Source organism: Fundulus heteroclitus, chromosome 20 (assembly GCF_011125445.2).
Source record: "Fundulus heteroclitus isolate FHET01 chromosome 20, MU-UCD_Fhet_4.1, whole genome shotgun sequence".
Taxonomy (NCBI): domain Eukaryota; kingdom Metazoa; phylum Chordata; class Actinopteri; order Cyprinodontiformes; family Fundulidae; genus Fundulus; species Fundulus heteroclitus.
Window position 1 is genome coordinate 47,343,953 of NC_046380.1, and position 12,683 is coordinate 47,356,635.

At 39.9% G+C, this 12,683-nt stretch overlaps 1 protein-coding gene across 4 annotated transcripts in view; it reads right to left on the reverse strand.

Annotated features, from left to right (window-relative positions):
• Window positions 1–6,244, reverse strand: part of epha8 (eph receptor A8) — a 348,864-nt gene extending 342,620 nt beyond the window's left edge. For 2 of the 4 annotated variants that reach the window (XM_036151370.1, XM_036151369.1), the window contains exon 1: window positions 5,788–6,244. In XM_036151370.1, coding sequence (XP_036007263.1) covers window positions 5,788–5,875 — 88 coding nt within the window. In that variant the 5' untranslated portion in view covers window positions 5,876–6,244. The remainder of the gene's footprint in view (window positions 1–5,787) is intronic. The other 2 variants (XM_036151372.1, XM_036151371.1) reach the window with 1 other exon arrangement.
• Between the last annotated feature and the right edge of the window lie 6,439 nt (window positions 6,245–12,683).

A 12,683-nucleotide genomic window follows, 5' to 3' on the forward strand; every position in this document is an offset into this window, starting at 1 on the left:
TTAATTTGCAAATAATCTCGAGTTAACGATCGACATTATGCGATTAATCGATTCAAATTAAAAAAAATTATTGTTTGACAGCCCTAATATAAAAACATGTCTTGTGTCCTTCACATTTGTCAATTTAATTTCTTGCTGTCTGTTTTTAAAGAGTATTAATAAGTTTTCTGCTCGAAGCGGTTAAAATAAATTAATACCCACTCCCGAGTCCAGACAGTAGATGGCGCAAGTTTAAAAACAATAGTCTAACCTACTGGATCTAGCTAGCTACCTGAAAGAGCAGCTGCTAGCTAACCGAGTAATGAATGAGAACGTGTGGCAGCATGAACGTCAACAAAGTATTTTGTCATATTTCGGCCCGAAAAATCAACAGAAAAGGTAAAGAGTAGATGACAGGACGAACAGCCATGGTAATGTTACAGGACCAACTTTGGTGGATGAAGATTTGCAGGCAGCGTCACAAGACAAGAAGCAGCTGCAGCCGATTTCTCCACCCTCCCGCCCAGGACAGGTGCATGCCTGCATGCTGTCTCCAGCCAGACAGCATGCAGGCCACATAACCCTGTTGTTATCTTCATTTATAAAACACTTGAAATTATCCCCCCGCCTCTGTTTTTTTTTTTTTTTGCAAATCGCACACTGTATATATATATATATATATATATATATATATATACATATATATATATATATATATATATATACACACACAATCTGAATTGGCGGGTGAAAGCATTTTAAAAAAATATAATATTGGCAATGTTTCATTTCTGCCAATGACATTTCGGAGACTTACCAGTAAAATAAACTCACTGAAAGATTAAGCGACAGGAGACATTAAAGTTTATTACTATTATTAGCTTACATCTGTTTATTATGTAACCAACAGTTACTCTGCAAAGCACAAAATGAAAGAATATAAACAATATTCTGAGTGTTTAAACGTCTAACTACTGTATATAGATGTTATTTTATTTTATTTTTCTTAGGTAAGATAATTATATCCAGCTGTTTAAAAAAAAAAAATCCATAGTTATTGTAAACAGCCTTCCAGTCCTCTTGTATTTTAACTTAAAATGTTATCTTGACACTCGAGATGACTTTAGGATATATGCCGGGAACTTCAGAATATTTACGTGTCCCACCAAAGAAAAATCACCAAACAGCTAACATGGATATCTTTGCACACATTCTCCTTATGCACATCTGTATATCCAAATAAAATAACTGTGTGAGTCCATTTGGCTACTCCCTTATTCAAAGGGTGTTATATAAAGTCAGTTTGACTTGCACACCAAGTTGCAGCCTTTATATGGCAAATGCCCTTCCTGATGCACCCGGGACTTAAACCCGGGACCCCGTATCAAACACGGGGTTTTAACCTGCTACACCACAGAGACACAATCTAAATGATGTAAATCTATGGGGTGATTTCACTCAAGGCCATTCAGAATCTCACATTAGTTCATCAACCATCATTTCAGGTGAAGACGAATATTAAAACAAAGGTCCATAAAGCTCTCTAGATGAAGACCTGCTTAAAAAAAAAGTTTACCTAAATTCTGTGTTTATATTGCTGCAACAAATAAAGAAGATAAAATACAATTCTCGCCTTTAGTCGTTGGTTCATTTTAAATGAGACAACTAGCACATTTAACCTATTTGAGAAAACACTGAAATAGGGAGAAAAGGGCTTTACCAAATACGGAATGTACTCCGAAAGCAGATACACAGAAATAAAAATTGTAAAATCAATGAACAACATTGACAAAAGAACAGCAACAGCCGAATTGATTATAAATTTAATGGAATGGAATAATTATCAGTGCAACTGTTATTACTATGTATTGTTTATTTCATTTAAAAATGCTTTGATTCTTAACTATTTTCAGACGTCTTGGTCTTCATTTAATAGAGACTGTAGATGTATTTTTAACGTGTCACAAGTGAAAAAAAAAATCTGTTGTTTTTACAGGCAGCTGTGGTTACCAGAATCCTTCTATAAAAAATATAGTAAAAATGTAAACCAGTTTACAGAACATCTGAAACGTATCTTACATGAAAAAGCTGTAGATGGCGTTTCAGCAGAGCCAAGTGCTGAGGCCGCTGTGCATGGGCTGTGTACTCTATGCCTGACACAGGCGCACTCTAATTGTTACATCTAAAAACATAAATTAGGATTATGACCAGTCCAATGACTACACTTTTTTTAATGATAATTTATGTATTTAAAAGTAACAATTAGAGCGTGCTGGTGGCGCGGGGGTAGTGCACATGGCAGCCTCAGCACTTGGCTCAGCTGACCCAGGTTTAATTCCAGCCTGCAGTACTCTGCTGCATGTCTTCCCTCTCTCTGTCAGCCTACCTTCAATAAAACAGAAAAATTAACATAACAAGCAGTCTACACTTTTTTCATGTAAATATCTTACAGAGGGTTCTGTAAACTATTTTACATTTTGACTGTGTTTTTTACAGAAAAACCACAGCTGCCAAAGTTTTCGTGAAAAAACAACAGCTTTTTTCCCAGTGTAGGATTTATTAGGAAATCTAATTGAGACAGAGAAGTCTTGCTGGTGCTGTGACCATCACTGGCCACTTAAAAGGATAGAAATGTTTTGATCATTTTTATACTGCTTCTAGAAATTAGCCCAGCTCTTTATGAGGCATCATTGGCTCCCTCCTAAAATGATAAATAACATTATAAAAAAAAAATACTGCGGCTTCCAAGACTGCTGTTGATTTTCATACTATTTTTACGTATTTGTGTTTTATTTATTTTTTTAATAAACCAATTGTCTTATCTTCAGTTTTTCTCCTTGAACGTAGATTATATACTACACAAAAAGGTTTAGGTATATTTTATCAGAATTATGCTCATTCGTTATGATAGTGAACTATTAAAAATGCCTGTAAAAACAGAGCAGAAACAGAAAACAAGGTCCTGTATACAGTCCCAGCTGAAAAACTACTCTCACTTAAAAATATTTTACCTTCCACCTCTAAACCTCGCTAACCAAGTATTTTTATCGTATTTTTACTATTTGATAGGAAAATAAACAAAATTTTGATTTGGTAATCGTAAATGGCAATCTCTACTGTACAATGGGTTTAGTGCAAGATTCAACATTCTGCATTTCTTTTTGAATAAACACAGAGCCTAACTATATTTTCTGAACATTATTTGCCCTCTATGTTTGCCTTTTTGTTCCTTGAGTCCAGACCTCAGCTCTGTCCCAAACACAGATAGAGCTGCACATTCAGGAATTTACTTCAGTACATATAGGATCCAGAAGTATAATCCAGCCTCAAGTTGTCAGTACACACCAAAAAAAAAGAACAATTGTTTGTCTGCATGTTTCTACACTTGAAGATGGCAAGCGTGAAATAAAAACAGAACAAAATGGCCGGCGGGCCTCGCCTGCTATCATGTGCTCTGTACAGACCCTCAGTTCATCCACTGTCAGGGCGTTGGAACGGCCGCCCGTTGTGCAGCGCCTCACGGCTGTGGCAGAACTTCGGCTCTGAGCCGCTAAATTTCAGCCTCTTCATCATTCCAAAGACAAACTCTTCCATCTGCTGGAAACTAAATCCTTTTTATGCATTCAAAGATCGCTTTCAGCTGAAGCAAAGCAAAGCAAAGAACATTTTTTTGAATATTTCCTCTCTGGAGACGGACTTATTTTTTGTAAATCATTTTTTAAAACAATTTTCAATCTTTTTAAATCTATGATTTTTTTTTTTTTTGGGCCCTCATCAGGACTCATAGTTTTCCCATATTCTAAACATAACAAAAGCAGATATTTCCTAATGTCTTGCTTGCTTCTGTTATTTTAGATAAAGCTGAAATTAAATTAATGTTGAATTGTGTGGGGTCAAAAAGAGATCACTGCTGCATTTGAAGTTGTTTTTAACAGAGAAAAGTATGTTGAAATATGGTGAAATAACTTCTTCTGAATTTCAAGTTCTGCCTGAACTCATTTTCAACGCAAACTTCTTAACAGTCACAAGATTCTGTTTAAGCTGGAAGTCCATTCTTGAAAGGATATTTTTACGAAGGCTAAAAATGACCAAAGTAGTTATGACGAAAACCCTGGCTTAGTTAAGTTACTAAGTTAGTGGTCTTGTTTCCAGATATTATGCCGTTCTTTACACAGTTTGCCATCAGATGACGGTACAAAGGAAGCATTTTAGTTCAAACTATTGGATGCAGAGGAGAGCAATGGTTTCAGTTGACCGCTCGCTGGTCTCAGACCTGCGGATAAACGACGGAGTGTGAATTAAACTCAGGATAACTCCAAGATAAGTCATTATCTTCAGACTCATTACGACACAGCTCACTTTGTCTCGAAGAGAATCGCCTTTCAAAGTCGTTAACTTGAAGGGGATAGGATTCATTTATATATGGATTAATTGGATATTTTAAATGATTTTTATTTAAAAAAAAGAGTAGTGACAGACCAAGGAAACAAAATTTCACAGAGGAAAAATCTAATGTGATTTTGCTGATGATCTGAAACTCACTCTTTGCCTGACCTGAGGTGGCCTCAGCTCTCTGCTGTGACTCTTTTTAATACAGGAGGAGCAGCATTCACCCAAGGTTATGCACATTTATTTTGGGACGCAATTTCCTTAGATTTGGCCAACAATTTTTATGTCAATCTCCAGATTTGAGTACAAAAATCAACCTAGTTTGGGGTTGTGATTTCCACAAATTTTGAAACAATCCAATACCAAATTGGCCGACAGTTCAGCAATTTGGTCAAACGCTGTTTCACTTCTATTGGATGGATGTCTAAAATTTGGATTGTTTAATCCTGTTTCAAATATAGCCACTTCCATTTCTAAACTCAATCTTGTAAAGTTGTAGTAAAATAGATGTAGTAAATACATTTTGGCCTTTACTTTGTTCATGAAAATAACCAGAAAGAAAAATATTTAAGAACGACGGGTTCCAAAAATAAATAAATAAAATAAAAAACAAGTTACTTTGTCTCATTTTTTGATTTTTGAATGAGGGTGAATGTATTTCTGGTCTTTGAGTTGCCTAAATATGCATATATATATATATATATATATATATATATATATATATATATATATATATATATATATATATATATATGATTTTAGACAATGGAATGAAGAATTCTGGAAAGTCAAACATTTTCTATTACCAATTTTCCTATTTCTCTCTAACTTATTTAGATGTGGAAAACAGTTCAAATAAATTCAAAAGTTTTTGAGAGCTTGAACCTTATACTGTTCTCCCACAGACATCTGAACCGAGGACTGAACTTTGTCTCTGAGTCTTTAAGTGATGCTGAACTGGATGTTGCTGCTGCAGGCCTTCTGAGAACAGACTCTTGAAGCTGAACTGAATGCAATAATAGCAGATGTCAGGGGACTTTGTGTTTTCCGTCTCCGGGTGGAAAGATGCAGGGCAGGAGGGTGGAGGAACATCGGGGAGTTTTTCAAAAAGACTGCATATGAGCAGAAAACACCGGGGAAATACAGGAGGAGGATGTCCTCGGAGAAGTTGTGGGAGACACTGTCCCACGTCACTGCCTAAGCCAGCACACAGCAGAGACACATGCGCCGCGTCTGGCGCGGACACGCCATCTCCAAAATACAAGCAGTTCCAGGACGCAGACACGCAGACACGCAGACACGCAGAGACAGACGTCTTTAAAGTTGTTCAGAGCAAACTTGGCTGCCATGCTCTGGCTTCAGACACACAAACACACTTCAGAGGATCACTGAGCTGTTATTCAAATGATCCAGTCTTACCTTGGTTGCTGCTGGTCCCCGCGGCGCCCACAGCCTGGAGTGATATAGTCCACAGCAGCATCACAGCCAGCCCCGCATCTGAAGCCATGGTTGTCCCTCACACTCCGCCAGTCTCCCTCTGCCTGTGTCCCCCTCTCTCTGGCTATTTCCCCGCTCCTGCCTCTGTCTGCTGCTCCTCGTGTCACACGGCTGAAGGAGCGTGGAGCAGAGGGTGCGTGCGTGGATGACAGCGTCTGGCTGCGAGCTCATTGGAGTTGGACTTAGAAGATGCCTCCTCGCCTCGCTCCAGTCTGCCGGCTCCTCCGCGCGTGCGCGCGCGCGTGCGTGCACTCCCGTACGCAGACTTTCGACAATCCTCCGGTGGGGGGTGTGGGAGGGGAGAGGGGAGTCACAGTATCCAATCAGAGCTGCGCGGCACGCGAAACACTTGCGAGGTCACCACACCTTCTCCATCCCACCTGCCTGGCCAACTCTCATTCTCCGCTTATCTCTCTGGGTCATGAGTTCTCTGTTATTTACCCTCATTTGTCATTGGCTCTGCTCTCCCCCACACACACACACACACACACACACACACACACACACACACACACACACACACACACACACACACACACACACACACACACACACACACACACACTCACCTACCCGGTGGCAAATAACTGACTGACGGATGAACCCAAAACAGCATCATACCTGCACGGCAATCATCGGTAATCTGCGTTCATGTAGAAAGCTCACCTGTGCTCAGGCTAAGCGGACTGACTCAATATACCGTTAAATGTGTGTGTGTGTGTGTGTGTGTGTGTGTGTGTGTGTGTGTGTGTGTGTGTGTGTGTGTGTGTGTGTGTGTGTGTGTGTGTGTGTGTGATCTATTCATCCACTGAACAGATCAATGAACCTGTTCTGATCAATTGTTGTTTCTCCTGTCACACTCATAAACACACATAAACACCTTCACGGACCACTGCAGCGCAGTAGGATCTGTGCACCATCACCCCCTCTTCACCACTAAAACACACACACACTAAATCAGCTTCATTAAAGCTGGAATTGAGACTTTCTTCCATTACTACCCAAAATCTGCATTTCATTAATGCGGTGCAAATGATGTTTACAGATGTAAAACTAACAGAATGCAACAAAAGCCATACTGAATTATGGGATGTCTCATAGAGCTCTAGACAAGCTGCAACAGGGACCAAACATATTTATAATAATAATAATAATAATAATAATAATTAATTAATTTGAACCAAATTATTTATTTACACGTACCTTTACATTATTTCCTATTGATCTCATTTGTATTTAAACATTCTAATAATCTAGTAATCGTCTTTCTAGAGCAAGCATAACTCATACATGTCTCAATGGAGATTAAAATCATTCTTTATTTTTCCATTCTTTTAAATTATTCTATGCTGATAAACTTAGAAATAAAGAATAATGATAATAAAAGTTTGTGCTATGATTTATTCATGAGTGGAAGGAAAAGAATATTCAAATTTTTGAGATCTAATACTGCATGTTTTTATTCATGCATATCTATATTGTTATTACAGTACTAATATTTACAACACCAATAATATTAACAATAATAATAATAACAATAATAATAATAACAATAATAATAATAATACTCTCGCCCAGTGAACGATGGAGATAGGCACCAGCAACCCCCGTGACCCCATGAGGGAATAAGCAGGTCAGAAAATGGATGGATGGATGGATGGATGGATGGATGGATGGATGGATAATAATAATAATAATAATAATAATAATAATAATAATAATAATAATAATAATAATAATAACGTTTGTCTCACCAACATGTTTCTGTGCTCTAATATGTACAAACTCCTAATTAGTGATGTTAAATAAATCAGGGGTCTCCTAGCTAGCTGAGTGTTGGACTGAGGCTGACCGCCTGTGAGCGTTGGCTAACGGACTTGATTTATGGACGTCCTCATCCATAATGACCGTACATGAATGTTGAGTGTGAAAGCACGTGCAGCTGGCCTGCATCATGAAGAAGATAGAGCTTAGTTAAGATGAGTGTCAAGCCCAAATGGAGGCAGAGCCATGTGCCGCCCCCCCCCCTCCACAGGCCTGGGCACACAGGGGCTTTCTGTGTGACAGTATAACGGCTCCTCCACAGCATTTACAGAAGAGCATCATGCATGCCTTTGTGCAAGTCAAAGACCACAGCATGGAAGGCACCAGCAGGGTGAAGCAGAGGGAGGCATGTTGCATTCAGTCAAACGGAGTTATGCTCTGTTGATGTTTCATTCCTTATCTGCAGTGTGTTGATGTGTGAGGCTCTGTTTCTTTACCACTAGGCTGCACTGTCAGTCTGCCAGTCTAATAGGCAGTGAGGACAACAGCACCGTTATATTCACCCTGACGCTGCAGGTTTCTAGGAACAGAAAGGAGGGTGCTCTCTGAACCTCCAACACCATCAACAAGCCAGAAACCCGCCCAGAATGATCCCAGACTTCTGTCACCATGTCATGACCATGTCATGACGTTTGTGGAAGAACAAAAAAAAATGTTTTTACAGGAAAACTGAGCAAGGCTCTGAGACTAAGAGAGATTTGACAAAACCAACCAAAGATGTTGCAGTGAATTATTTTGCTTATTTTACACGTGTGGTCGGGAGCCATTCACCAGACTTTATCTGAGAGTTCACTGTACTGCAGCAGAAGAGAAGGCATGTACAGAAGCTTACACAAGCATCAGCACACTTTTTCCCATTTTGTTGTGTCATAACAACTAACATCTGTGAATTTCCTTTGTATTTTATGCAAGTAAGGAGTGCATGATAGAGAATTTGAAAGAAATGTCTATACAGTTAGCATTTTTAACTAAAAGAAAAAACCCAAAAACTTTTTTTAAACACCTTCCTTCATTGAAATTATACTATACTACTGAACTTACAAATGTTTATGGCTGTTTCGCAACAAAATATGCAAAACGTGCTGGGTTGGGAAATTTTTTAACACGTCACTGTTTCTCCACAACAGTAGCAGTGATTCAAGTCAGCTTGGGTCATCGTTTGCCTGCATGTGGATCAATTCTTCTTCATCAGAACTAACTGGCCTAGCATCTCAGGTCAAACAGTTCTGTCTTCTATTTGTGTAAAGATGTGGAGAAAATAAAGAAAAAGTAAAAAGTAATATGCTGAAGCTTATATATCAACTGAGTAACAACCACAAGAGTTTTGACACAAAGTGGAAAGGTGGCAACTTTGTGGAGTTCATTTGGATCTTTCACAACTACTGAAGCAGTTTGACAATGAAACGTCTTTTTATGCCTTTTTACAACACACCCACACACACACACACACACACACACACACACACACACACACACACACACACACACACACACAACTCAAGCTTATTAAAAAGACTCCCCATGGCTATCTGCTCCTGCAGCAAGTCGTTGATAACCCTTCTTACCATATACAATATATACATCCAACAACAGCTTTACAATTCCAGCAATAGGGTGTGTATGCCCCAGTGAATGTGTACACAAGAGCCCTCGGGCCAGAAAGCTTAACAAGTCCACCTGGGTTTGCCCGGGAGGTCCGTGGGCCACACTTGGCATTAAAACCTGAAGGTGTTTATCTGCATGTGTGACAGTACGTTTATGCAGGACTGTATACTAGGGAGTAGACAGATGGTGGGGGTCAGTTCATGCTGCCTGTTGTGGGGCTCGTTGGTGTGTGTTGGCTAATTATAGCCCTGAAGAAACAGAATTGTTCAGAACACAGTCACTGACACATGCTGCTGCTTTCATTTTAGTTCTTGGACATGTTCAGCATTGTTTGTTTCACCCCTGTGAAATTGAGATGTTTACTACAACACAACCTTATTTTAGATGAGTTAATTTGTTATCCCTTAAGCTGACTCACTGCAGAATGACAGCAGTGCGGATACTTTAAATGATTGCTATCAAGTATGCAAAGTAGTAGCAAATTTTGGTTTGTTTTTGATACTTTCTGTGATGCCCTGGACAAGTATTTCCCTCACAGATTTTTTTTCATATATCCCTAATCCCTTTAAATGTTTCAACAAATTGTAATGTCAGAGAAAGTTGACCAGAGTAATACATCAAGCAAATTTCAAGTAATTATTTACTTAATGTAAAATGTTATCTAAACCAAGCTGTCCTGGATTGAAAAAGTTATTGCCCCTTTGTTGATAACAATATTTTTGAGAGTTTCACTAGCCACACCCATGCCTAATTACAGTCAGTTCTATAAGATCAATAAACTACTTATAAAGTACCTGCCTGACAACATGAAGCACTCTAAAATATCTAAAAAAAAAACCAACACATTATGTCTGGACAAAAAAAAGAAAAGAGAAACAGAGTCATTGACGTCAATCTGGAAAGGGTTACATGTATAAGGATTTTAGACCCTTATGGGCTTTCAGACAGGTTTTTGACTCTATTACAGCACTGGTGAAAGTCACCAATGATTTTCTCATGGCTTCAGATGATGGGTTTGTACCTGTTTCTACTGTTAGATCTCAGTACTGCTTTTGATACAGTCAATCACAGTATTGTCTGTCAATGCATTATCCGAAGTCATTGCTGACATTACCTTTATGTTCTCTTTGTTTTTCCTCTTCATAGAAGTTACACCTGGTTTTCTCTGTCACCGTCTTGGAGCTGAGCCGCTGTTGTCAATACCTTCATGTTTTCGATAATATAGCCCTGTCTCTGTGTTTATCCCTCTCTCCTAGACAATACAAATAAAGGGGAGCAATTGCTTTGGCTAACACTGTAATATACTGTCATGATTTTACCACTTGCTCTGAGGATATACTACATGTTTATCTTCGTAGATTATGATACTGAAGGAGCCCCAGCTGCCAGACATACTCCTAAATAATTCTGACTCGCGATAGGAAATCCGAAGAGGAGCGCGGAGAATAGATATCTATAGGAACTCCTCATCTCTCTCTCTCTCCTCTACGAGCTCTCTCTCTCTCGCTCTCTCTCTCTCTCTCTCTCTCTCTCTCTCTCTCTCTCTCTCTCTCTCTCTCTCTCTCTCTCTCTCTCTCTCTCAGGCCGCGTGTGCATGCTTGCTTGCATACTATATCTTCTCCAACCCCAAGTCACTTGCAGCAGATGGCTTCTCACACTGTGCCAGGTCCTGCTGGAACCTTTTTTCCCCTTTTAAATGCAAGCTCTCCTTTCTGCTGTCACCACATGCATGGTTTAGGGATAGCAAAGGAATTGCTGCGCAGTTAAAGAGAACATAAAATTAACTGTTCACTGTATATTAATCAGATTTTGTCTTGAGACTATGATTAAACTAAATTTTATTCAAAATGGAAAACATTTCCAGGAGTTGGCCTGCCTAAATTACTCCAAAAGTGTATTAGGGTTTTCACAATTGCTAAAACACCAAAACCCATTCTTAAAACCAAATTCTTAGTTCGGTAAACTATGTTTTTGAATCATACACTCTTTTGGGCAAACTTCAAACACTTTCTATGAAGGTATTCTTGTTCCAATAGGATTTGTGCATTGTAAGCGTGAATTTGAAGTTGTAGAGGGAGTTAAATTCTAAGTTTTGTATTTGTAGAATTAAAAAAGAAATTACAAGTACACATTTTTTTACACCTATTCAAATAATTTTTTTCCCCTCTACACAAATACGAATCAATAATTTACAACTGTACAAATCTGCTGCTGTGAGTCACAAATTCAACGTTACAAGTTACGCCTTCATTTTCACTTTTTTTTTCCCAGTGTCTAGCAATGTGGCAATAGGAATTGATGTCTCAATGCCAGATAGAGCTCGACAGATTTTGCTTTCACAAGTGGAGCTTTCAGCTTTCACCATAATGCTCCGCTTGATTTATGCATGTAAATAGCTTTATTGTGATTCCTGCAGGGAGAATTTCAAATTATATTGGCACTACAATGGGAGAGTAAAGGAAGAACAAGAAGAGAAAAAAAAGAAAGAGAAGAGGCTAAAGAAAGAAAAGATAAAAGGGAGAGAATGATAAAACGTTCTCCGTCTGCTCCATCACCTGGAAAGAGATGCAAAAAGAACAGCACAACCAACAGACATAAAGCAACAGATACAATCGAATAACACCTTGATGCCATTGCTAAATCATATGTATTATTATTTAAGCTGACATGTGTAATGTGATACTTGAAAAAAGGAAGTGAAAGAACATAAATAAATAAATAAATCACAGGCTTTCTGTATATAAGTGAACATTTAATACCTGGGACCCAGCACCTGTGGGAGTTTGTGAGAGTGCACTAGTTTAAGTGAAAATTATCCAGAAGGAAATAGCTCAATAGTGGTTGTGGAGAACCAAAGGCCCGCCTTCCCCGAGCACAGAGACAGGAGTCAGGGGACCCATAACCCCGGACTCCCAAAGGGGCCCTTAAAGCAGGGCACCCAGGAGGGGCCGACACAGGATATCTGCAACCCCCCCCCCCCAAGGAAAGAGGAGAGACGACCCCGAGGAAATCCCCCAGCCACCGCAATGTCGACGCCCCCAAGAACCGCAGGGACGAGCCCGTGGGCTCTGCCGGCAGCCAGCCCCGTTGAAGTGGTCCCGGCCATGAGCCCTGAGGGCCAGAGGCCCCAGGGGCGCCCGCAACCGCGGTGGGGGGCCCGGCTGCCCCCCGGGGGGCCAGGCCCCGCGAAGCAGCCGCCTGGAATGGGCCGGCGCACACCCGGGAACCCGCCCCAAACCCGAGGCCCACCAATGCGCCAGAGGGCCAAGGCGCCTGCCAGCGCAGCGGAGGAGGGCAGGACGTGGGGGGATGGGCTCCGCACCTATTGGAGACTTGAGATGTTCTTGGGAGAGGGAGCGGACCGTACCCACACCTGGAAAAAAAAAAAA